This window comes from Manis javanica, chromosome 1 (assembly GCF_040802235.1).
Source record: "Manis javanica isolate MJ-LG chromosome 1, MJ_LKY, whole genome shotgun sequence".
Lineage (NCBI taxonomy): Eukaryota > Metazoa > Chordata > Mammalia > Pholidota > Manidae > Manis > Manis javanica.
The window spans coordinates 108149836-108176748 of NC_133156.1; the positions used below are offsets into that span (position 1 = coordinate 108149836).

Consider the following 26913-nt stretch of genomic DNA (forward strand, 5'->3'; position numbering starts at 1 on the left):
GCCACACTTTGCTGGGGGTGCAAGGAGAGGAAGGCAACCTGTATGTCAATCATGGGGAGAATAAACAGGTAATATGTAGTGGACACACAACAGTGAGCAGTCAGAAACAAAGTAGATATACACCTAACAACATGGGTGGGTCCAAAAAAATCAATGTGCAGAGTGAAAAAGAAGAAACAGAATGAGATATACAATATTATAATATTAAATCTAAGAATACATGCAGACAAAACAAAGCAGTAACATTCAATATACCGTGTATACATACAGACTAAAAGATGTTCATTAGCCCATTAGAACATTTGCTTGGGTTGGATTTGGGGGTAAAAAAGAATACAAAAAGGCCTTACATGGGATCAATGAGTATAAAGTGTCTTGAACTGACTTTAAGACTCAACTTTCCAACCCTTAGGACCTAAGTAAACAAATCTACATGGTGGCATCACCTGCCCCCTAAATAAACCTGAATGCAGAAGCAGCCTCTTTAGAGTTCTTGAATAGCAACTACAGGAAGTCTTTTGTCATGACAGCAGTAGCTTCCTGTATGGTAGAGGTCTAGCCCATCCCTGGCCCTTTAAATTCGGCTCATCCTGTCATTGCCTCATGTTGCAGCAAACAGACCACAAGCAAGGGCTGCGCACAGGACAGCCCAGGAACTGAGGAACTGCCTCAGACCACCTGCCTACTTATTCTCTCTCAACATCTCCCTTCTGCTGACTTCAGGGTTTTCCATTCCTACTCTGGTTCCCTGATTCCTTTCTTTTCTTGTAATAGCTGTATTGAAATTTAATTCACAGACCATACAATTTACCAATTTAAAGTGTCCAATTCAATGGCTTTTAGCATAGTCACAGAGTTAGGCAACCATTACCACAGTCAATTTTAGAACATTTTCATCACCTCAAAAAGAAACTCTACACTGCTTAGCTATCATTCCCCAATCCTTTCATGTGTCACCTCATCCCCTCTCTCTTCTCACCAGCTCTAGGCAACTAAAGCTTTCTGTCTTGATGGATTTGACTATCTGGACATTTTCTATAAATGGAATTGTACAATATGTGGTCCTCTGTGTCTGGGTTCTTTCATGCAACATAGTGTTTTTGAGGCTCATCCATGTTGTAGCATGCATCAGTGCTTTATCCCTTTTTATTGCTAAATAATATTCCATTGCATGAATATACTATCTTTTTGCTTATTCTTTCTTTAGTTGGTGAACACCTGGGTTGTTTCCATTTTTTGGTGGTTATGAATCATCCTGCAATGACATTTGTTTATAAGTTGTTTTGTGGACGTATGATTTCATTTCTCTTGGGTATACACCTAGTAGTAGAATTGCTGGGTCATGTGGTAACTCTATGCTTACCTATTGAGGAACTGCACATTGTGTTTCAAAGCAGCTGCATCATTTTATACTCCCACCAGCAGTGTATGAGGATTCCTATTTTTCCACATCCTCATCAATGCTTGTTATCATCTGTCTTTTTCATTATGTCCCCTAGTTCTTGTTGTTGGCTCCTGGATCCCCCTGGGCTCACTGACCTTAGATGTGTGCACTTTCTTGATTTCAGGGACCTTCTGGGTTTCCTGTAAAAGGCATTTTCCATCCCACTGGTAGAATTGGACTTTGGCCTCCCCCACTAAGGGGCAGAGGTAGCAGATAGTGGGCTTCTCAGATTCTACTCCCAAAATAAGAGTAGAGAAAAAGGAAAATTGAATGTGACTGACAGGAACTGTAGCCCTTTTCTTTTTCTTTTGCTCTAGTTTCTGGACTGACAAGTTGAGGGGTCCAAAAGGGGCTGATCTGGGGACATCAGCCATTCTGGAATTCCACCTGAGAGAGACAAGGATGACAGCATGGCCAGTGCAACTACCAGTTTAGATGCAGAGTCCCATTTCCGCTAGTATTTTCATTTTCTGCAAATGCAAAGACCAGGGAGAGGGGAGGTCAGTATTAAGAATGGTAGTAACTAATCAGCAACTGTTTTTACTGACAGTAACTTACAATTGATAATGTTAATTGTTCTTCTTATCAATGACTTATCTTTCACAGCTAGCTTATTTAGAAACAACTGTTGACATTTGTACCATTTCTGTGTGTTCCAGAATGAAGATCCTAGTTCAGGGTGAAACAGATTTCAAGATTATCAAAAAAAAAAAAGAGGAAAAACAGCCAGAAAAGTCATGGATTATATTTCTGTTTAACCCTCTATTCTTAGGATCACTTAAATAGAGAGTTTCTGACTTGGAAAATTGATTTGGATTTGGATTTCTCAAGCATATTTCAATTTCATCTTAGGGAAGCAGGTTCAGTGAGTACATTTTCTTTCAGTAACAGTTCCATCCACAGCAGAAGCCTTTACTTAACAACCACTTAGACCCAGGAATAAATTAAATTGATTAACTAGGCCAGTGTTTTCTCCCTTTCTATGGTCATTAACCAAATTTCTAGTTTTTATTGTTAACACAGATAACCATGTTTAAAGATAACCTAGATATACTGTTTATCATTTTTCTTTTGATGGGCATGACTCAGAAATACATTCTCAACCTATTTAGCTTTGTAGAATTCAAGTATAAACTTTTAAACATCAACTCTGTTGAGGTTAAATTCATTTACACTTAAATATGCCTATTTTAAGGGTACTAATCTATGAGTTATACACCTGTGTAATTACTACCATAATGAAGATATAGAGCACTTACATCACTCTTTCTTCCTGACCTTTGTTGTCAATCCCCACCCACTTTCTGGCCTCAGGAGAACACTAATTTTTTTCCATCATTACATTAGTTTTGCCATTTTGTAAATTTAATACTAAATGGAACCAAATGGTTTTTTGAGATTCATCCATGTTATTATACGTATCAGTTGTTCATGCCTTTGATTGTTTGACAATATTCCTTGTATAATTGTACCACAATAATCAAGTTAATTCTAGGAATCAAAGGTTGGTTAAACATTGAAATTGCCATATTGCTAGGATAAAGTTGAAAAACCATATGATTGTTCAATCTATGGAGAAAAGGTATTTGAGAAAATCCAACACCCAAGGAAGGAAGACACAATGCCATTGTTGACCTGGTCTAGAATCTATTCATTAGAAGAAGTTACTAGCTATAGTCCACATTCAAAGGGAGGGGAATTTGGCTCCACTCTTTGAAAGGAAAAGTATCAGAGAAATTGTGAATATATTTCAAAACCAACACTGTGGTAAGAGATGAGATGCTTTCCCCCTGGAATAGAAGGGTATGTTCCTTGTTCAACACTTTTATTCAACATTTTCCTGGAAGTCCTAGACATTGCAATAGAGCAAGAAAAAGAACAAGATATATGGATCAGAAAGGCAGAAGTAAAACTGTATTTGCAGGTGACATGTTTGTGAACATAGGAAATCCCAAGGAGTCTCCAGAAAAGCTACTAAAATAACAAGTAAGTTAGCAAAGTTGTAGGATACAAGATCAGTATACAAAATTTAATTAAATTTCTATATACTAGCAACATCAAGGGTAAAATGAAATTTTTTAAATGTCACTTAAAATATAGAAAATACTTAGAGATAAGCTTAAGAAAAGGTGTGTAAAACCTGTACACTGAAAACTATAAAACACTGCTGATAGAAAGTAAATAAAACCTAAATACATAAATATGTCATGTTTGAGGACTGGAAGTCTCACTGTTGTTTAGATGCCAAATCCATCTATAGATTCAACACAGACTCAATCAAAATACTGGAAGACATTTTTTAAGAAATTGATGAACTCATTCTAAAATTCATATGGAAATAACAAAGAATGTTGAATAGCCAAAATAATTTTCAAAAGGGACAAAGGTGAAGGAACTATGCTACCTGATATCAAGATTTATTATAAATCTACTAAGTCATCAAGATAGTGTGGAATTTTCTTAAGGATATATAGAATAATGAAACAAAATATGGAGCCCAAAATAGGCAGTGATATATATAATGTAATATACATAAATATAAATATATATATTACTTGGTTCAGATGGTTTTTGACAAAGGGGCCAAATTATTTCAATGGAGAAAGCTTTTCAACAAATGGTGCTGGGGCAACCATATATCTTTATGTAAAAAAAATGAACTTTGACCCCTAACTCCCACCAGACATACAAATTAACTCAAAATAGATCATAGAACTCAATGTTAAAGCTATAACATAGCTTGAAAAAAAGATATTGGAGAAAATCTTTGAAAACATAGGCAAAAATTTCGTAGGCTACAAAAAATTATATAGGCTACCAACCACAAAAGAAAAAAAATGGATACATTGGACTTCATCAAAATTTAAATCTTCTGTTCTTCAAGTATAAATGTAACCAAGAAAATACCAGGATCAGGCTGGAGAAGACAGAGTGTGAAAGGTAGTGGCCAGGTAGTCGGCAAATGAGAGCGCCCATTAGTGAAGGTAGCGTGAGTGAGTGCTGGGGTTCTCAGAGAGTGGAGAACCCTGGCTTCCCTTCAGAGGAGCAGGGACATGGACCTCGCCTCTTGACCCTGAAGTTTGTGCAGTTTGAAAGAATGGTGTCCTGGGGGTATCAGGGAAAGGAGGCAGGTTTTTTTAGTTAAAGGTGGAGGGAAATGCTTGAGGAGGTGGTTCAGAGAAGGCAGTGTACTGACCACAGAGGACCTGTATGATTTGGGGGGCTTGGTGGAAGGGTTTGGGAGGACAGTGAGACATGTTAGGAAGAGGTCGTGAGGACAGAAGATGAGAGAGACTTAGGTTTTGGGCCATGGCTTCAGGAAAGCAAAGACTCAACGCCAGGAAGACTTTTTCCCTCAGTCTCCTGAAGCAGTGCTCTTCAGATTTTTACTTGAATACTTTCACAAAAGAATGTTGAAAAACCCTTTTACTATTTTTTGCTTTTATTAAAATATAACTTTTATAAGGTATTCAAATTCTAAGTGTACTTCTCTGTAAACTTTCCATATTTATACACTCACATTACTGCTACCAAGATCAAGGTGTAAAACATTTCCAGGACCTTAACAGGCTCCCGCGTGTCTCCCTGCTGATACCTACCCATAGGTAGCCACTATTCTGACTTCTTTCATGATCATCTCACATTGCTGAATTAACATGTAGGTTTTTCTATTATAAATCTAAAGGCTCAGAAAGGATGTCATTTCTGACATATTATATATTGTATGCTGGCCTGCAGATTTAACCAATTAGTTTATGGAAATATCTGCCTATGTAATCTAAATGGCAAAACCAGTCCCATTGTCAAACCAATGAGCCAGATAGAATTTTCAGTCCGAAGAAGTCTGCCTTCTTTTATCAATTCATATAAAAGCATTCATATGTCTCCCTGTGGCTAATTTACCTTACTTGAAAATGCTAATGTTGAGACCTATAGATGGGTGCACAGGGTTTAGAGACCTGTGAGAGTTTGTCACCTGTGGGAAACAAGGCGTGGCTGCTTTAATATTTTCATGCAGCTCCTTTACTTTGCACTCAGGGAGCTGCCTTACAGTTCCTCCCCACAGGAGAGAGCCACACTTTTTCAAATTGTCCCTTGTTAGGTGCCTTTAAATTTTTAAAAGCCAGGGATGTATATTTGGGATCTGGGAGATGGATAATTGTGAAAGCGGGGTGGGAAAGAATTGGCAGCCTGTGGCAGACCAAATTTAGGAAAGAGTACAAATGGAAACTGAAGATATGGAACCAATCAGCTTAAAGAACCTGTGTCTGCTCCCCCCTGGGAAGACAGCCTGCACCCTTAGGGCAGGTTTTCTCTATCTCAGCACTATTGACATTTGGGTCATTTAATTATTTGTTGTGGAGGCTGTCCTGTGCCCTGTAGGATATTTAGCAACATCCTTGATCTATGCTTACTAAACGCTGGTAGCAACCCCCACACCCCAGTTGTGACAACCAAAAATGTCTGCAGACATTGCCAAATGTTCCGTGGGGGCAAAATTGCCTCTGGATGAGAGCCACTTCCCTAGGGTGTTCCAGTTTGAAGACTGCTGCCCTGGGAGATACTAGTTTCACAGAACTCATCTGCAACCTGGAAAGAGGGACTCAGTTTTCCTTCTTTTCCTAGTCCCCAGAAGTTGAACTTGAATCTCATTTCCCAATAGGCTGTGTGGCAGCAGGAGTTGGGAATCTGGGTGTATGAGTCAAGTGGTTCTTCTTGCAGGGGTGAGCAGAGTGGGTGAGCAGTGATCTTCACCCTTGCTTTCAGCACTAAGGAGAGGGTAGGGGCCCTCTGTAAATGTGGTTTGATGACATCATCAAAGATGTCCCTTAGGGGCCCCAAGAAATCACTGAAAACGGCTTTGGAGGACTAGGGATCTCCTAACAGAGAAGGGCAAGTGTCAGAAAAACTCTTTTTCACTCATAAAAAAAGCCATTTTAAAAAACCCCATTCAAGTATAGTCTAGGGCAGTTCTATTCAAAGTGTGGATCCATGAGTTGTTACTGGTCTCTGGCTAGAAAAGAAGCCTGTGCCAAAATATCAGTCAGTGTACTGCTTCCTTCATTGAGAATGTCTTGCTATGACAAAAAGTCAGCTGAATTCAGTGCTTAATGACTTTACACAGTGACATAATTTATTCACTTTCTGGCTCTGGTTCCTTAACTTGTCACTGCAGCAGCCCATACTTTGAGAAGCTAATAGAGAGTCATGAAATCAATTTTGGGAATTGCAACCTTTGCTTTAAAAAAATCTAATGATGTAGAATAATATTAGAGTGCACACTACTTAGAAAGAGTATTATTTTGTGATACTTTGTAAAGTTATATGTGTGTATGTATACAGCATACACACATGTGTACTGAGTCACAATGTAAAACTATATTTCTAATTGTGGATAATGGTCAGAAAAGCTTGGAAAACACTGGTCTAAAGCACTGATTCCCAGATCTTTCTTGGCTATGTATCAGGAGCAGATACTATCAATGCTTGATCATATTCCTCAGGCTACCCTGGAGTCACCTTCACACAGCATCTATAAACACTTGATTCCTACAACTCTCTAAGAGTATTCTCTGTCTGAGACAGTGGACTTGGCCCTCCTGAATGGCAGGCCAAAAGTGCCTGGGAGGTAATGCCAGCAGTAACCTTCAATGGGGATGGGAACTGGTGGATAAAATTCCAGCTTCCTCATCCCTCAGTGGGACAGTTTTAAGTATTACATACTGTTTCTTAGAGGGTTATAACACAGACTGAAAAGAAGAAATTGACAGATACACTTTCTAATCTTAGATTTCATAAAGAGTGATGATGAGTCCTCTAAACTCAACATATGTACTGTCAGAGCATGCTATTGATTAGGTGATATTCAGCTCAGAATCAGCCCCAAGATTCCTTACCAATGTTTGCCTCTAATTAACAGAGGATTTTTTTGTTTGTTTTTAGGTCTCATTTCCCAGTTGGCAAGTATGTCAAGATTCTAGCCTAGGTTCCCTAAAAAAAATAGAGCCTGAGGCAAGGATTAAGTGCTTATGTACTTGGGAGTATTTGGGAGATGCAAAAGCAAGGCAGTAAGAGTGAGGAAAAAAAGAAATTAAACAGGGAAGGATGGGAAGCTACTCAAGGTGATGCATAACTGCACTGGCCATTGTTTGTCACAAAGCCCCAGGAACCCAGCAGTTCACTCAGCAGTTACATTACTCCACCACACTGGATATTACAGGACAGGCTGTGTGGAGAAACAGTGCCCCAGAGTCATCCATTCAAGGGAGGGAGGAGAGGAATTTAAGTGCCTGGCAACCTCAGTCTTCTAAGTCCCCATTCATAAAAATTTGCCTCAAAAAGAATAAAAACCTTCACATTTCTGGCTTATACCATCCAATTCCTCCAGCAGTTACTCAAAAAGCCAGATTCCATGCTCTGCAGCTGGTGTGTTGTCTGAGTGCAGAAGTGGTGGAATAACTGGACTCCAGCATGTGGCTGCCTATATCCTCATCCATGGTGGGGGTTGTGAGTCTGACAGGCAGGTCAGGTGGAAATAATCTGAAGGGATACACAATATGGATCAAACATATCCCCCTAAAATTCTTCTCTGGAAGTCCTAATTACCCAGTACCTCACAGGATGGCTGTATTTGGAGATAGGGCTTTGAAAGACATGATAAATTAAAATGAAGCCTCTTCAGGGTGGAGTCTAGTCCAATCTGACTGATGTCTTTGCAACAAGAGGAAATTTGGACACACACCGACACCAGGGAAACATGTGCCCTGGGGAAAGGCCATGTGAGGACATGACAAGAAAATGGTCACATGCAAGCCAGGGACAGAGGCCTCAGGAGAACCCTAATCTGCTGACACCTAGGTCTCAGACTCCCAGTCTTCAGAGCTGTGAGAAAATAGCTTTCTGTTATTTAAGCCACCCATTCTGTGGCACTTTGTTATGGCAGCCCTAGAAAACTTATATGGCATGTGAGATGTTTATGATACAACCATTTCCTAAAGTTCCTTCTTTTGATATAGAAAAGCTCTCCCAAAGGATAGGCATGTTGTTGTACAACTTTGACAAGCTTTGATAATTTTGGAGAGAAATCCACTCAGTGGTGGGATGGATTAATTTATGTGTAAAATATAAAAGTTGGGGTAAAAGTATTTCAAAAGCTGAAATACCAGTTCGTGAGTAAGTAGAACTGTTTTGGACTATAGATTTGTAATGAATCCCCTTACAGATCCCAGCACAGTGAGCTCATGATGTCCCTTTCTCTTCCAGAGGGAAGGCCAGGTGAAGCCAGTGTGGCCAGTATGGGGCTTGTGTGGACCAGGAAAAATTTGCAGTTACAGGTGAGTAGAGGTTCCAGAGCAAATGTTGAGTGTGAAAGCCACAGAAGCATGTTTAAGCGAGTCATGTGTGTAAGGGGGCCCTGAAGGACATTATTCTATAGTGTGACCTTAAGGGAGTATGGTATCTGAGACAAAGGAGGGAAAAGGGCCCGCAGCAGGTCAGAGAAGGTAAGCAGTAGGACTGCCTGACTGTAGTATAGCTAGAGGGCTGGTGGCTGTGGTTGAACTTATTGGTACATGTATTATGTGGTCAGTGGTCCAACCAAAGGCCAGGGATAGAAATGATTTGTAAATGGATTAATAAGTGAATCAATGCTGCCTCCATAACATCCTTCCTAATGATGCATTAGGATGCATTGCTTATTATCATTATTATTGTATACGTTGGGTCATTTCTCTCCAGGAAAGTAGCTACAACTGAACTAGACTGATTCCTTCACTAACACATATTAGTGTGCACGTACTATATGCCAAGTGGTGTGCTAGGCCAAGAAAGTGTATGAAAGGAGGGACTGGGATGGACATTAGTCTGTGTCAGCTTTCCATCTCTTAAGTACTGTATAATTCAGATTATTTTCCCTAAATGTATTATTGTTACAATACGTTGATCAATCTTAGAATAGTAAATCATTTTTTATAATTAGATTTAATGAGATATAAGAAGAAATCTATATGTATATTTAAAAAAATACATATTGAAATAAAGGGAATATAATAAGCTCTTAGGTCACATCTAATTCATGTTAAATCTTCCTGCTTTATGAATATTTTAGTTAAAGATTAAGTATGTTATGAAAGATGGAGTATTTATGTCCTTGTTGGGATTTTCTGATATAAGAGACAGTATGTTGCAGAGTAAAGGTAGTGAGAGGGAGAGCAATTTTCAATTAGTGGCTTTCTTTTTACTCTCTCTTGCCCATTGTCAAAGAATACATTGCTCTTGAAGGAAGGTTCTGGAAAAAGCAAAGAAAAGAAGCCAGCACTGATAGGAAATACTAAACATAACTTAAATTTAAGCAAGAGTTTTCAACTAGTTTCAATACTCATCTTCAGCCATGTCTTTGAGAGGAAACTAAATTGTTTTCCAGAGACATACTACATTTCTATGAAAACTAGATAATAATCCTTATGTGATTTCATTTTATAATATTTTTCCACTTCCTATTAAAAATAAAATGAAAAGCTAACTCCTGGACTGATTATTTTGGGCAGCAGATGACTTAAATCATCAAATACATAAGAAAAGTTTGAACACAAATGAAATTAATGGAGTATTTCTGATTTTTACTCATAATTCTTTTTTTGTTTCCAAGCAAGTACCAAAGTCAACATATACATATACACATTTACCAAAGGAAAACTGCCTTTTTTCATATTCTTTGCAATATTAATAACACCAGTTTTAGCTACACATATTACATTGAATAATAATAAACTAAGTAATGAGGAACCACACATTGATTGCTATTGTTTTCATAACTTATTATAAAATGAATAAGTTAATTCTATTAGCTCTTACACCATTGTAATCTTGAATTGCCTGCTTTTAGTAATCTATCTTGTAGAGTACATGGTTTGTAATTTTTCTCAATGATTTTTAATATACTTCAAAGTAAGATTTAACATGCTAATTAGAATTGAGAAATAAAGTCAGCCTTTTTCTGAAAGAAAGCAAATCTGACCTGGCAGTTTGTTTTGACAAACAGGAGAGTCTTTACTAGTTGGGTTATATGGCAGAGCTTTCCCACAAACCAAAAGGGCTAGACCTGCAGCTCCAAGGTTTTGACAAAAATATATTTAAAATATGTTGTCAAGAAAAAATAATTTTACTTAAAAATATTTTATTGGCAAAAAAGTATTAAAATTAAGAGTACTTCAACTTTCTCTCCCTTTTCTGAGTGTGTTGGTCTAATCAGGTGCCTCTCAGTGACAAATATTACTGGTACAATTAATAATCATTTGATAAGTCTTGGCAAAGTCTTTGTGGTATTCTTCATAAAAATTGAAGTGGATTATAATGAAGGACTATAAAGTCTGGGTGATAAAATCCTCTAGCCTCAGGTAGCTTTTAATTACTTGCTTTCAATGAAATTGAAGACCATCAATAATGGTGTAAGATCATGAAAAAAAAGTTTGATAGATCACTACTTGGTATATTATTAAGGAGTTCAAAGAATTGAGTGATGGTTTAATAATAAGAACTTTCCATTCTTATCCACTTATTGTATGAATATGGTTTCTCAGACCTTAATTCTATATAAATAAAGGATGTGAATAGAATTGATGTTAAACTTATTCTCATTCTAACATTAAGTAAAATTCATCCACAGATACATGAACTAATTTTAAAAGGTCCCATTAATTGATTTCCAATGCAATTTTGATTTTTGTTCAACCAGCTTAATCAAAATTTGTAATACATGTGTATTCTTTTAATCAATTGGGAATAATAATTACAAAGATAATCTAGAGGAGAATTATTAATTTTGAGTGTCAATTTATAGGGATATTTTTGTTGCAGAGAAAGAAGGTAGGGTATCAACAAAATATTTCTAGACAGAAAGGATTTTACACTGGGATAAAATTCTTTGGAGGAAATAGAATGGGAATATGAGTTCAAGGAGAAAAAGGAATCATGCAAAATTTCCTATTGTTAAAGGAGAAACATACTCATTTTTGTAAAGAATAATGCACATATCAAATCACTATGGTATTTAGATTTCACTGCATACATTTTAAAGTATTACATAAAATCTTTATTTTTAAGTGATCACCATTACAATATGTTGGAAAGTGTATCTTTTCCAATTATATACTTATAATGAAAAAACTAGATGTCAACTTGGATACGTGGAAAGGGGTAGTTATTCAAAATTCTTTTGAGAATATCCCTTAAGTTTAAAGCCATTGAGTTGGAAGATCAATTGGGTTGCCTTACAAAGGTACATTAGCTTGATGCATCCATTTCATTTTAAGGACAGCCTTGATTTACAGGTAAGATAGATTATAATGTCTATGGACCAGGTTCCCTGCCCCTTTGTAATGAACTAAGAATTCACTCTTTTTATTTCTGTCAATGCTCTCTTCTTATTTTTAGTTACCATGCAGACCATCTCCCTTCTGTTAACAATCTTTGTTTAGGCAAAGCTTATTACAATGAACTAGCTTTCTCAGAGACTAGTCATTCATTCCAACAAAAAAATATTTGAGCATCACACAGGGGAAGTGGATATATTTAGAAAAATGCAAGTAGTTTGATCTAATGGAGAGCTGAATTGTTGGTATACAGTTTTATCCAAAGCCATATTGAAGGGTAATATTAAGAGGATGTTCTAGGTTAGAGTCTGCAAACTGGAAGCTCATCGATAACACTTAAGTAAAGCTCACTTTACTTAATGTGACTTATTTGACTTACACTGTGGTTAAAAATTTAATTAGCTGACAAGTTTCAAAAACCAGGAGATTTCACATAAAAATCCAGCTCTCTGCTGTTCTTGGAATCAGAACGTCTGGAAGCACTGGGCCCTCATTCTTACAAGGCGAGAGCCATACTGCTGAGACTAAATTAGTGACTGCGCCATTTAGGCAGGATTACCATCTGCTGGTTGCTATTGCCCCCACTTTTGTCTTCACATTGGCCTACTTCACTCATTCATTGTGCCTGCAATGACTACCATAGGCACTTGAGAGGGAGACATTAACTTTGGATAGTGTATTATTTAACCCTGGGTTAGATGGGATCTGTACAAAGCTAAATATTTGTATTGCATTACCATGGTCCTATTAAAACTGCTTTCAGTAGATCATGCATTCATATGGTGCCCTCATCTTTCACTGAAGTTCACTAAAAGAAAAAAAGTGTTATAAAACCTGCTAGCGCATTTGAGGATCTGGTACAGGATATTACCCTCTACATTACTATGTTACTGTGTAGCTCAGGCAAGACATTTCTTTTAAAGTGTCCTGAAAAGCTTTGTTTCCATTGAAGAATTGAAGAATTTCTCCCCAAAGACAATGAGAATCAAGCAACTGATTGTATTTACTCCACCCACACCCCCAACTTTGGCTCCAGAAAGCTCTAAGCCAAATTTATGGTTTAACTTCATATTGTGTGTTACACACCATTATCTGAATGTTCTTGTTCTAACTTGTTGTCTGTTGTTAACCTAGTTTGTTTCATGATTCCTTATTTTTATATAAATTTCATTTTCTTATTTTATTTAAGACATCTCAAATCATGTTTATAATCTTTCCTTGTTTGTTTTATTTCTAAAGATGGCTGGAGGATCTATTATATTTTGGTTTTCCTTAAGTGGTTACCATGATTTTAGTTTTGAGATTTCCTTGCCCTTGTTCCTATAGACCACATATAAGAATTATGCAGTTACATTGTAAGCTTGAGGGACAAGGACTTTTATGGCTATCCCATAGTGCTCAGCATCCAGCAGCACTTACTTTCTATATAACACCACCTTTTGTGTAGACAGGATAATAATAACAGTAAAAAGTAATTTTTATTTTAACTCCCTGGCACAAGGGAACTTTTTATCTGTACCAACTCCTAGAAGTCTTGTCATCAAAAAGAAAGAAAGATCCATTTATATATAATAGACTTTACACACTTTATCATAAAAGGAATGTATTATGTAAGACTAGGTGTTAAAATTTTTCTCCAGTGATTAGGAGGTGGGAAAATCGCTCTGCTTCCTTAAACTGCAAATTAACTCAGCTTTACTATCTTTCTATGAATCCTTATTTAATACCCTGGACACAGACTACATAAATTATATACTATGATGGAGAGAATATAAGCAGTCAAAATTACAAATGCCTGTGCAAGATCTTCACAGTTTAATAAAAAGAGAATCTGCAGAAACTTTATGAAGTGCACGAGTGTGTATATTTCTCATTCATGGCAAAATGGAATCTAAGGCTACATTTATAGTTTGCATTGGCCAAGTTTTGCTATGAAGAAAATATTTTTCCTACTGTTAAGTATGAGGCAGGCTGTTGGAGACACTTTCTTCATGACTCGGATTCCCAGCCCGGTCTGTGGTGGCTTTGACTGTGGTCAAGCAAATCAGGCACTGTTTAATGGCTCTATCCACAGGGCGTGCTCACTGTCACATTGCTAAACTTAATCACTTGCATTTAATTTCGAGCCATTTTTTACTTTGAAAAATTCTAAACGGCTCATTGAAGACAGTACATACAATGTGTGCCAAGCCTCTGGTTTCAAAGTTCAGCTGTTTTTGAGTTATTTGACTGGACAAAAGGTCAAAAGATATCTTTCACAGCAGGGAAAGTGTAATTTTCCATGTCTTTATGATGTTTTGAAATGGTTGAAGTGAATTTTTCTCTAAAATTTCCATAAATAAATCACTTTTACCAGTGGAGTAACTTTAATTTTGAGATGCTTGGGCAAAAATGTTGATAGTAACCCTTTCCCTTCTTATCTACAATGCAGTCTCCAGCGTCATCCTCTGCATGTACTGTTGGAGGGGAAAACCGAACCTTAGCTTTGAATAAAAACTTTCATGTTCTGACTAAAAGTATGGAAAGTTTTAGCTTTTAAAAAGTCTCTCAACTTGCAAGGTTATAGCAAAAATCTCAGTTCTACCATTTTAATGGTACATGTTTTAGCAACAGTTGGGAGAAGAGCTCTGGTAGCTGAGATCACTCTCCTCTCTTGAGTCTCTGTAGGTTTCTGCCATACTTTCCTGATTATATTTACATCTCACTTATCCACGGACCTCACAGCAGACTTTTCTTTTACACATTTTTTGACTTTCTTATCCATACATACTGTTATATTTCTGGCCTTCTGCCTCAAGATAACTGTGTGCCAAGGCAATCTGGAATGCTGAATTGAATGAACTTCCTGCAGGATTTACCTCTGGGAGCCACCCGAACTTTGCTCAAAGCGGTTAAAATGTGGATATAGACCTGCCAGGAGTTAGTACTTACCTCTCCCAATGAAGACTGAGAGGCACAGGTAGGAGTAGGTACGCCTGTAAAACCTTTTGCTCCCTCCTCCACCTATCCACTTGTCCACCAGACTGGTTTCCTTTTCTACCCTAAGCAAATGTTTGGGCTTTTGGGAGGGATGTGCGAGGTGGAGTTTTTGAGACTCTGTTCTGGGCCTTTGATATATAGGTCTATCAAATGTGTACCTCTGGATCATCCCCTGGACTATTTGGTGATTAACACCTCTAGGACTGTTCTAAGTTTTTTCGTATGTGTACAGTTTCTATCTTATGAGCATCTTCTTAGAATTGTGCAAGTCTATTTGTCATCAGTTCTTTGTCCTGTTGATCTTTTGCCTTTTCTTCTGTATGGTCACTATCTTCCAGAGCCTGTATGGCAAATGACCACTTCCATCGTCCACTCCATGAGCCAGTGTACGCTGGTTTGCCTCCCCCATTCTTGCGGGTCTTTTGGGGGGAAAACTGCAAAGTGCCTGGTTGCTGTCCTCTCATTCTGAACCGACCCTGCCGTCCATCAGCCACTTCTCCCATTTAGCAGGGCTTCTTCTCATATATAAGTCTTCTCCATCGACCACCTCTTAGCCTCCTACTCAGAGAAGTCTGTCGAGTTGACCCTCCAAGTGTCCTGCCCGCTGCCCCCAGGCCTTGCTGGACCGGGGTGTCCGATCGGTTCTCAGCCTCCCGGGCCGGCTCTGGGGCCTTGACTGGCTGGACATGGGTCCGTCCCGGCCAGTGCTTCCATCCACCCCTCGCCTGTCTCCAATTCGGCAAGAACTTTACTCCCGCCGAGAGGGAAAGGGCGGGCGAGCACCGGGGACCGTCGGGCCGCCCGCGCGAGTGCGGGGCGCGGCGCGGGGCGGGGTGGGCGTGCGAGCCGGCTGGGGGCGTCGAGGGTTGCCCTGCCCTATAAGGGGCCGAGCCGCCTCCGCCGCCGGGCGGGTGCCGGGCGGACCGCGGCGGCGGCGGCGGCGGCGGCAGCTGCGATTGGCTCAGGCGCCCCATCCGGGGACTGGGCTCGGCGCTGCTCGTTCGCCCTAAAGGTACCAATATGGCGGAGGTGAGCAGGGAAACCGGGCAGGAGCGGCCGGGCTGGAGCCGGCGCCTGGCAGCCCCCCGCGATCCCCAAGCAGGCCGGGAGGATCCGAGGCCCTTCCCGCGGTCCCACGGGGGGCGGCGCGGCGCCGCAGGGGCTGCGGGGCCGCGCCGGGCAGCGGCGGGGCCGGGCGGGGGGCGGGAGCGGGCGCGGGAGCGGTCTCCCTCCGGGACTAGGCCGCGGCGGCTCCGGCCCCGACCCGACCAAGCGACGGGGCCGGGCGGGAGGCGGCGGCCGGCGGCAGCGAGCCCTGGCCCGGGGACCGTGCGGGGCCGTGCCCCTGGACAGCTGACGCGGGCCGCCGGAGCCTCCGCGCCGCCTTCCCTGGCCGGGGTGGGTGGAAACCGGCCGAGCCCCCCCCCCCCCCCACCCTGCGCGGCAGGATTGCAAAGCGGGGAGCGGGCTGCGCCACTGCCCTGCGGGAGGAGTGCTCTCTGTCCTCGGCCCACCCGGTCTAGGCTGCGGCGCGAATGAGCCTCGCGCTCCACTTTGCTCCGGGCGCCAAGGCGAGCGGGATGCGCGGCCGCCAGGCTTGCGGGAGCCGAGTAGGACTCCTCGCCCCGCAGCTTGGGAGGTGCGGGATCCCCTGGGGCCGAAGGGGTCAGACCAAGATCCTCGACGCGCTCCCCAGGGGCTCCCGGTGGCCCCACTTTCCTTGGGCTGGGGGAGAGAGGGAGGGCGAGCGAAGCTGCCCTGGCCATGTCCCCCGGGACTAGAGGCTAGGGGAAGGGGGTGGCGCAGCAGGAGCCCCTGGGCTGGAGCTTGCTGGGGCGAGGGTTCGCTGGCGGGCTCGGGTAGGCACTGAACACCCTGGAAGCAACCAGCATCTCTAGGACTGAGGTCTCCGAAGTCGGGAGAGAGGATGGGGGGCTTGCGCTTGGGTTTGGGGGCGAGTGTCTGGTTGGGAGCTGGCCTGTGTTCTGGGGGGCAGAGAACAGTCCTGGAGTGGGGTCTCTCGAGCCCCGAGGGTTGGACTAGGTGCTCGGAGGGCGAGTCCCTTCCAGCAAAGGGTATTGCGTAGCGGGGTGTTGTTTGGGGCCGTGGTGAGCCGAGTGGGATTTGGGGGACTCTCGAGATGCTGGGGATGGGGGATCGATGCTGTGAGCAGACTGCCTCTCGCTTTGTAACTTGATGAGCTCTAAGGGGCGGCTTAGAGTTGCCTGTTAGACTCAGGGCTTCGTCCCAGCTCTGCGAGTTTGTACACTGGGGACTCGGGGAGGAAGGCGAGGCAGCCAAGAGGGGCCCGAAAGGGGCCGGGAGCGATTGGAGCGAAGCTGCGTCTTGCACTTTTGGCAGCTGCGGAGGAGCGCTGGGCTCCGCCTCCTCTGCCCCTCCTCTGCGCCCTGGTGCCGGCGCTGCCTCTTCCCCGGGCTGCGCGATCTAACCGCACGTTTTCTTTTCTCTCCTAGGCTTCTTTTGGAAGTTCGAGCCCAGGTTTGTCCTATTTTCTTACCGTTTCAGTGGGTCCCAAAAGGTAATGGGGATCCAAAGATCGGTTGCTAAAGGTTTTACCACAAAAATTTGCCCTGCGAGTTTTCCATCATTTGTTGTTAAGGGTTTCAGTGTACATTTTGGTAATTAAGGTTGGAGGGAAGGAGCAGTCATACTGTTCTTTTTTATTGCATGTTGAGAAAATATCTTGTTACAAAGTGCTAACAGACAAGTTCTTTTAAAGTAATGTATCTTTAATTCTTACATTGCTTTTTTTCTTCAAACCTGAAACAGTTAATCCCAAATCAATTTTCCACTAACTTCAGTTTAGTTCAGATTTTAAGTTTCGTTTCTTCAAGAAATAGACTCTTTTAATTTTGTAAGAACTTTGGGATTGCTTGTATTGATTATTAACAGTGACTCTCCATCTCTCCTTTTGTCTGATAAATTTTTCATATTTGAGAAATGTCTATAGATGTGTAAAATTGAAATCTTAGTGTTAGGTAAAGCTCCTTAATGAAAAGAAACACTGAATTTTCCAAATTTGGCACAGAAAAGTGGTAATACAGAATTTTGAGGTAAGATAACCTTAGATCATCTAGGACAGTGTTTCTTAATCTTCTTGGGGTCAAAAACTCCTGTCAGGAATTTGATGAAAGCACATATGCATAATTGTATACAGTTTGGCGTTTGTGGAACCCCTGAAGCTCATCCCAGGGGAGGACCTTTCCTCATGTGCTGAAATAGCTTTGTTTCAAATTCTCATCCCCTTTCCAGCCCCCTCTTGGCTGTCTCTTTTTCCTCTAATAGTCTCCAGGAAGAACCTCTGTACTAGTCCAACTCTCCTATTTTACACTTGAGGAGACTTTTAAATAACTCCAGAGAGTCACCTAGTTAATAGCAGAGTCTGGAAGAGCTCCCACATCTTTACAACATATTACCGTAGAGTGAATTGAATGCATTTCCTTGTACTTTGTGTATTTAGTCAACTTTTAAGCTCTCACTTGATTATCATTTAAGGTATAAAATAAGTAGAAGGAATTTGGCTATTTTAAAATTAGCTGTGTACATCTTTACATTTAAAATTTGCTTTAAAAAGTTTCTCTAATTTTGAGACAAACATTTCTTTGTTAAAACTGATTTCAGGAAAAGAGCATTAATGTACATGATTCCAAACATCTGGATGATAATGGCATTTTTCCATTTTGCATCACTGCTTTTAAGAAGTTGCAATCTAAAGAGCAAAAAGATGGTTTTGGTGTTTAAGCAAGTTTTTGTAACTTGTTTTTAATCAATTAGCCAATTTTTAAGAGAATTTTTAGAGCTTGGAAGAGACTCTTGAGGTCATCCAAGCCCACCTTATGTATTCTACAAATGAAAAACTGGAGCTACGCCCAGAAAGTTTAAATGACCTGCCTCAGATCCCAGAAAGCCAGGGACAAAGCCAAGAGTTGACCCCCAAGGCCCTTTGATTTCTGGTGCTTACTGAATACCTTCCACTTTCAACAGAAATCCTGCTGTGCCAAGTGATACAGGGTTTACAGAAGAGGTGGAAGAGTTACCATCTATTTCATCCCTGACACTTTGGCATACCACAGAGGCTTCCAGGAATTCCTCAAAATAGAAAATTTGTAATGAATGTTCTGTTTTTGAGCTATTTAGTAAATACTCATCTTTCTCTTTAAAGTTAAACCACCTATATTTCAGATTTTAAAGTGAGTAGATAATATCTTTTAACATTGAAAAAGTAACATCATAACATAAGCCTTCTAAAGAATTAAGTCCCATGGAAATTGTATTATTTTTAGGACTAATGATTAGAGTTCTCTCAACTCAGAACCAAAAACATAGAGTTATGCCTGTGGTGTTTTTCCATATTAAATAGCTTGACTAAAAACAGATCAAACTTTTTATGTTGCATATGTTTCCTTCCACTTCTCTCTTCCTCCACCCCCAAGATTCTGACACTTTTTGCCTGCCCTGCTCTGAGAGTCACTTATGTAATTGAATTAGATTCTAGAGTAGAACAAATGGAAAAAATCCCATTTTTCATAAATTTGATTTTCTTGGGATTATGGATCTTCCTCATTTCTCCACTTGGTTTTCAGAGTGTCCTGTTAACTTCATATTTGCTATTAAAAAAAGCATTGCAATTTTATGAACAGTTATGAGTTGACCAAAACAACTTGCAATGGGATACATCTTCCAAAACCTCTAGATGTGATTTTCTATGTACCCTCCATACAATCTTAGGAACTTTATTAGTAATCAAAAGAAAATCATGCTCTTACAGTTTAATCCCTGTCTGATTACTGCTGAGATGCTTGAAATAATATTATAGATATGAAAAATGATATAGTGCTTTTAAAGACTGAGTTGCTATACAGCTGCCTCAACAGAAACTTGTATTTGTTCTAGAAACCAGATTTCTGTTGTGTTTTACACCTTTATTTGAGGGTTAAAATTTGGGTAAAGTTTATTTGCTCTTCTCCCCAAGTGTTTAGCTATAGTATATTACAGATTCTTGTGAATATTCCTTCATAATCCTTTGACATTTTTCTGTTGCTTTTAGACAAATGTACTAAACTAACTGATAAGCAAGTTTGACTCTTCTGTTAGAACCTTTTTTTTTTTTTAGGACCACTCCGTTTTGCTGCAATTTTTTTTTGTTATTAGGACCAATCACTTTACTGCTATGTTCTCATGGACTAGACACTTTATAAAAGTGTTCGTAAATTACTCTGCCTTGTTCTGTTGCTGATTTAGATATTTTTTTAGAGCTCTGTGGCCTTACTTGAGAACCTGTAAAGCATACAGTAAATGCATTTAATAAAGCCCACATATAAACATTAAAATGAAGTGCACAAGACAATTTCTTCTCTTATGTAAATAGTCTTGTGAATGTGTAAAGTGATTCAGTTTGTTTCATTCCAGTTGGCTCTTTGTCTTCTGAGGATCATGATTTTGACCCCACTGCTGAGATGTTGGTCCATGACTATGATGATGAAAGAACTCTTGAAGAAGAGGAAATGATGGATGAGGGTAAAAATTTCAGTTCTGAAATTGAAGACTTAGAAAAGGTAAAGGATTTTACTTTAGTATTTTTAACAACAATCTTAGAGTAAGATTGTGAAACTCTGTACATTTTCTTCACAATCTTAGCAATATTTAAAAGCAAGTGAATTTTTTAGATGTGAAGAACACAATGCTGTTGTTCTTCAAGATTGTGAAATTCTATTATAAGTTGTTTTACAGTCTACCTGAAAAGAGAATAGGATCAGCATTTTTGTTTTTGACCTTTTATAGAATGTCACTGTTTTTTCCATCATTTTGGAGGATAGCCTAATAAGTACATTTTCACTTAATTTTTCAAAATTATTTTGTATTAGTTAACATGATTTTTAAGTTTATACCAGCACAGTGAAGTAGGTACATCTGGTCATTTTACAGATGAGAATATTGAGATACAAAGAACTGTCTATCCCAACCCAAACTTTGTTCTGAATCCTAGTCTAGTCCTCTTTGCGTTTTCTACTAAAGGTCAAACTTGAGTTTAAGCATTGCAGCAGTACAAGGAGAAATCTTTTCCTTCAAATAACTTATAATCTGGTAGAATACTGTAAGAAAATTGAAAGAGGAAAAGTTTAACTATTTTAAAACGTAAATTAGTAATAACCATTCCCTACCCCCCAGTCATCTTTTAAAAATTTGGCAGAAGTAAAAATAATTTATGGCTTTTAAATTCCAAATCAATGCAAATTCATATGAACTGGATTTTAAACACATATGTATACCAGGACTACAGAGAGATGCTTTCATAGGGGTCATCTTAGAAAAATGTGGGATTATACTCATCTATAAATTAATCTTATTTGCAAATTTCTGTTCAACCCAGAATAAGAAACGCTTTCAGTAATAATGAACTCAATAAACTCAAACTCCTTTGAGTTTTCATACCTCTTTTTCTTAAAGAAGACAAAGCACATTCTTAACATAATTTCTTCTGTTTGTCTTTGTGAGGCAGAAGTGGGCTGTTATTGAATTCTCCCTTCATGTTAGTACATAGGGATATGGAACGCAGAGTCTTCAGGGCCTAGACCCTAGGCTTGTTCCAGTAAACCTGAAATTTCCTAAATATGTTAATTCTTTTGCAAAGTAATCCAAACAGCTGTAGTTAGATTTAATCCTTAAACTGTAAAAGCCAAATAGATTTGGGAATATAGAGATAAAATTGTTAGGAAATACTTAGGAAGACAGTGCTGCCTGTTGTTGAGAAAAGATGCCCAGGAGTCTCAGGCTCTGCCTTGGCTTCATTTAGGCAATTTTTTCGTACCACTGATGAGTGGGTAACCTGGAATAACTGAGGATTATAATCCAACTACCATTATCACTAAACCAAGGACTGTGGTAGAACCTGGGATTGCAAAAATGAGCAGTTTGACAATGTTTGTGAACTCTAGGAGGTTACAGTCTAACGTGGGGCAACAATGGTAACAAAAATTTTTAATACACTGTGCTAAGAACTATGAAAGTGGTAAGCAGTGAGAGCTATATGAGAAAGAGGTATATGTTCAGTAAAAGATGTTTAGCCTGAAGTGAAAGTTCATGGAAGATTTTTTAGAATAAACACTTCTCTTCTGTAGTTTTTTAAATCAGAACACTTCTGTGGGCATGAGGCAGAAGTTCCAGACAGTCTCAATGCATTGACCTTGATAATGTGTTTGTTGTTAAAGACAGGGAGGCAGCAGTCTACTTACAACATGATGTGAAAAAGTAATATAAATGTCCTAGACTGTATTTTAGCCATGCAAATAACTGTCTTGTCAGTAAAATAGTAAGAACTAAAAGTTTAATTTAATATGGTAACTCAGTTACTATTTAAGTGGGTAATCTGGTAGAGATTTTGTGGGTAATCTGGTAAAAAATTTTATTTTTTACATTTGTAGGTTTTATTCTTCTAGGGATTATAGTAAAAACTGCTTTGATCTGTGTTTAGTGAATTTTAAAAGGAAATGGGGGAAAATATAGAGAAATAATCAACAGCAAATAATTACTCACTTAGCTATTCACAGAGATATCTAGTCCCTATGTCTTTCATTTTGTTTAATAAATGCTGGTAATTAATTCTTTGCTTTGTAATGATATTTATCATTGAATTTGTACATTCAGAAAAATTATAGGCCTTTAAATATTTCATCTTCTCTGTATTTGTGTAGTTTTGCTTCTTAGCTTTTTATCACACTTTTGGAATTGGAACAGAAAAATACAGGTGATCTTTTAACAGATTCTAGTGAAGAACTAAGAGCTATGTCTCCACTTAGAAGCCTAATCTTCTGTCATTAAGCAGGGGACAGGAGCAAGAGGAGCTATTTCTAAAAGTTATTGACCTGCCCACTTCCTCTGAACTGTGTTTCTTATCTGGAGTAAGGCATAACCTTGTAGATATGGTCTCTATTCTTCACTGATACTTCCTGAAACATGAAAATGAATTAAACAGTAGAGACACAAATATAAAAAATAAGGATCATTTACTTATAGAAGAAATTTAAAATAATTAAGTTATTCTATTTTTTATTGGCACAGTGATTTAGGTATGGTATATGTTAATAGTCTTTTGGGGCTTGATTTTAATATTGATTTTTAAAAATTGTAATTTTTATACTCAACAGTAAATAAGTTTGATAGTTTATAGACTATAAATGCAACCTATATTTTGGCACTCACAAATTTTTAGTACATTATGGGAAATCAGGTACAAAATTGGTTTTCTTATAGTAGTGTTTTAGTTAAATATACAGAATAGATTGTGTGATTAGTTTTTTGTTGTTAAACGTATTAAAGTTAAGTTTATGTCATATCTTCTGTATTTTTTTATGTTTCTGTTTACTGATAGGTTTTATTCTAATAGTCCTAGATTTAGAGCTATAACTTTATTAAAAAATCCTTTATATTTCTTATATTAATATGTGCATTCCTCCCAATACTCATTGTGCAGTGAGAAAGTTGAAATCACCTCTTCTGCAACTCAGACGTTAGTATAGGTCCTTCCTTTATTTTAAGTTTTAAAAAGCATTTAAAAAGATAATATATATACTGTTTTTAAACCTGTATTTTAAGATAACATAACAGATTGGTGTTAATTTATTAAGATGGGTCTACACCTCACTTAGTCTCATTTGATCCCATTCAGCAATACCATGAGGTGTGTCAGATGAATATTAGCATTATTTCCTTGACTCAGAGAACTTGTAGATTATAAGGTGTGTAATAGATTTAGAAATAACATAGATGGGAGCAAGGAGGAACACTCCTGTGGGAAATCCGTACCTTGGTAATAGGATGTCTCATGATGGCTGATATGTGGGGGTATGCATCATAGGATCAAGGAAGTTATGGTATTTTTCTATTTTACCAGATGGGAAAAATGGAGGTGAGAGATGTTAGATGATTTGCCCATAGTAATAGGTAGCAATTAGTGAGTCCTTTACCTCTAAGTCTCATCTTCCTGATACAAACCCTTCAACTTACAAAAAGTTCACTTATAAATGTGACTAGACTCAAATCTGCCCCTTAAAATTTAAATAGGTTCAACAAAATACCTTAGAAAAAGAAGAGAAAACTCCTTATACCTGGGATGAAGTGCTGGGTCAATCTTCTAAGCTCATCTAGCAACCACAGATGCTCTGAGACTTTGAGATTTATTAATTCATTTTTGAAAAAACTTCTCATATGCTTCAAAGGACTAAGTACTTTATTACTAAGTTCTAAGAGAGAGCTCATTTGTGAAGCACTTCAGAGACTGGATTCACCTTTTCCAGTTCTGCGTTAAAAGATGCAGGTAATTTCTGTATTTTACCACCAGCCCTACTTAGGCGACTACAGTGTCATCCCGTGAATGTATTAATGAGGTTTCCACTAAGATGGTCACCTTCTCCCTCAACAGATGGTAATGCTTGTGTCTTTATGGAGAAAGTAGGGTCTTTTATCAGTGACTACCTGGAACTTCTTGTTTGCCCACATATACAAATTTAAAAACTTAACTTTTATTCCCATTCTTCCCTCTCTCCCCACTGTCCCCAGAGTATCTGCCATATCCCAGGATAACCCCAGTATTCCATCCTTCCTGCCTTCAGTTTATTCTTCATCTTCTTTTGTTATGTTAGTATAGATTCCTTACTCATACATTTCCCACATTTGGAAGAAATTATCTTTTGACTCTGTATTGCCCTTAGTCATTCTTCTATTATAGTGTGTGTACTTTCTCCCCTCCCATTCAGTCCTCAGCTTTGCTTCTCCCAGTAGGCTCTAAGGTCACCAGTCATTCCTGATTGACAGATCCTAAGAATTCGTGTCTGTCTTTATTTCACTTGATCTGTCATTGATATTTGACCTTAAGTGACCATCACTGAGCACATTGCTTTCTCCTAGTTCTGCTTCCACTCTCTGGAGTCTTCCTCTGTCATGTTTTTGGGCCTTTCTTTGCCCATACTTTTTTATATTGAAATATAGTTTATATATAATACTATATTGATTTCAGATGTACAACATAGTGACTCAACAATTATATACATTGTTAAATGCTCACCACTGATAAGTATAGTTACTATTTGTCAACATAAAAAGATACTGCAATATTATTGACTGTATTCCCTAGGCTACACTTTAATCCCTGAAACGAATTTAATTTATAATGTGAAGTTTGTACCTCTTCCACCCATTTTGAAGTTTCACTTCTTTTGCCCATTCCCACAGCCACATCCCTTAGGGGTCTTTTCTCTGTGTTGTTGAGTCTCTTTCTGTTTTATTTATTCATTTGTTTTTTTGATTACACATATAATTGAAGTCATAGGTTGTCTTTCTCAGACTTATTTCACTTAGCATAACACCTTCAAGGTCCAACCATGTTGTTGCAAATGGCAAGATTTCATTCTTTTTTATGGCTGAGTAATATTCCATTGTATATATGTCCTACATCTTCTTTATCCATTCATGTATTGATGGACACTTAGGTTGCTTCTGTATCTTGGCTATTGCAAATAATGCTGCAATAAACAGAGTAATGCATATAACTTTTTGAATTAGTGATTTTATTTTCTTCCGGTAAATATCCAGAAGTGGAATTACTGCATCTTACAGTATTTCTGTTTTTAGTTTTTTTGAGAAATACTTAAACTGTTTTCCATAGTGATTGTGCCAATTTACATTCCCACCAACAGTGTACAAGGGCTCCCTTTTCTCCACATTCTCGCCAACACTTGTTAATTTGTTTTTTCTTCTTCTTCTTTTTTATTTTTTTGGTACTAGCCATTCTGACTGATATGAAGTGATATCTCACTGTCATTTTGATTAGCATTTTCCTGATGATTAGTGATCTTAAGCAGCTTTTCATGTGTCTGTTGTCCATCTGTATGTCTTCTTTTGAAAAATGTCTATTCAGATTCTCTGTCATTTTTAATCAGATTATTTGTGATTTTTTTGGTGTTGAGTTGTATGAGTTCTTTATATATTTTGGCTCTTAGCCTTTCATTGGCTATATCATTTTCTTTGCCCACATTTTTTTGATAGTATACCCTAGGGTTCTAGCTTGTCTCTCATTCCACATGTCTTAGTTCAGGCTCCCAGTCTTCTGCTACATTCTTCTACATATTTCCAAAATGCAAATCATGTTTAAAATTTTCCAGACATGTCCAATTGCCTGTAGAGTAATATGTCTGGAAGTTCTTCTAATAAAGCATATATCTCCTTCCCCTTTCTATCCTCTCTCTGAGTGAGCTCATCAACTCCTGTGGCTTTAAATATCATCTAGATGCTAATGAATGCCAAATTTATATCTTTAGCCCAGCCTGATCCTCTGAGCTCCAGGCTCCTGGCCAGCTTGACTTTTCCACTTGGATGTTTCATAGTCCTCTCAAACTTAACTTGTGTCATGCAGAATTCTTGATTTTTTCCCTTCAAAAACCTTTCCTTTCTTTAGTCTTTCCTATCTCAGTAAAAGTTAAAACTGTCTATGTAGTTGCTCAAATAGAAATCTGGGAGTTGTCTTCTCTCTCCCTTGTACTACCACATACAGTAACCCATTTGATTCCACCTCAGGATATAGCTCATCTGCTCACTTCTCTTCAAGTCTGTGTCACTATCCCTATCCTAATCCAAGTAAGTGGTCTCCTTGATTTTCTCTTTCTGCCTCCTCAAACTTCATTTAGCTGCCCAGCATTTAAGGAGAAATAAAGGCATGCCACTCCCTTGGTATAATTCTCCAGTGGCTTTCCATTGCCCCAGGATTGAAGGGCACTCTCTTTTCCTGTGGTTCTGTGAAAACAGACCCCTTATATTCTGTATTTCAGGACCCTATTTCCTTCTCATTCATCAGAATTGGCAGTTCTGCATTGGTATATTGTTGGTACCCCTGCTGGACTCTTAAGTTGTAGAAGGGCAGGACCTGTGTTTCATATTAACACCTGTCACAGTGGCCTCCAGGCACAGTCACTGCTTAGTCAGTGTTTCTAATGATGATCCACGAGTTTCTGATACACAGCCCTCACCTGTCAAATGCCTCTTTGTCTTTCAAGACTTAGCTCAGTCTTTGCCCTCTGTGTGGTACCTTCCAACTCTATACCATTATTC

At 38.9% G+C, this 26913-nt stretch overlaps 1 protein-coding gene across 5 annotated transcripts in view; it reads left to right on the forward strand.

Moving 5' to 3' along the window:
* The first annotated feature begins 15694 nt into the window (after positions 1-15694).
* Positions 15695-26913, forward strand: part of MIER3 (MIER family member 3) — a 45618-nt gene continuing 34399 nt past the window's right edge. For 3 of the 5 annotated variants that reach the window (XR_005062376.2, XM_037022324.2, XM_037022325.2), the window contains exons 1-3: positions 15695-15822; positions 17268-17292; positions 20224-20369. Coding sequence is in view for 4 of the 5 variants with exons in the window: in XM_037022324.2 (XP_036878219.1) it covers positions 15814-15822; positions 17268-17292; positions 20224-20369 (180 nt within the window). In the remaining variant the exon portion in view is untranslated. Of the gene's footprint in view, positions 15823-17267; positions 17293-20223; positions 20370-23079; positions 24128-26913 lie in introns of those variants that run through there. The other 2 variants (XM_073236115.1, XM_073236118.1) reach the window with 2 other exon arrangements.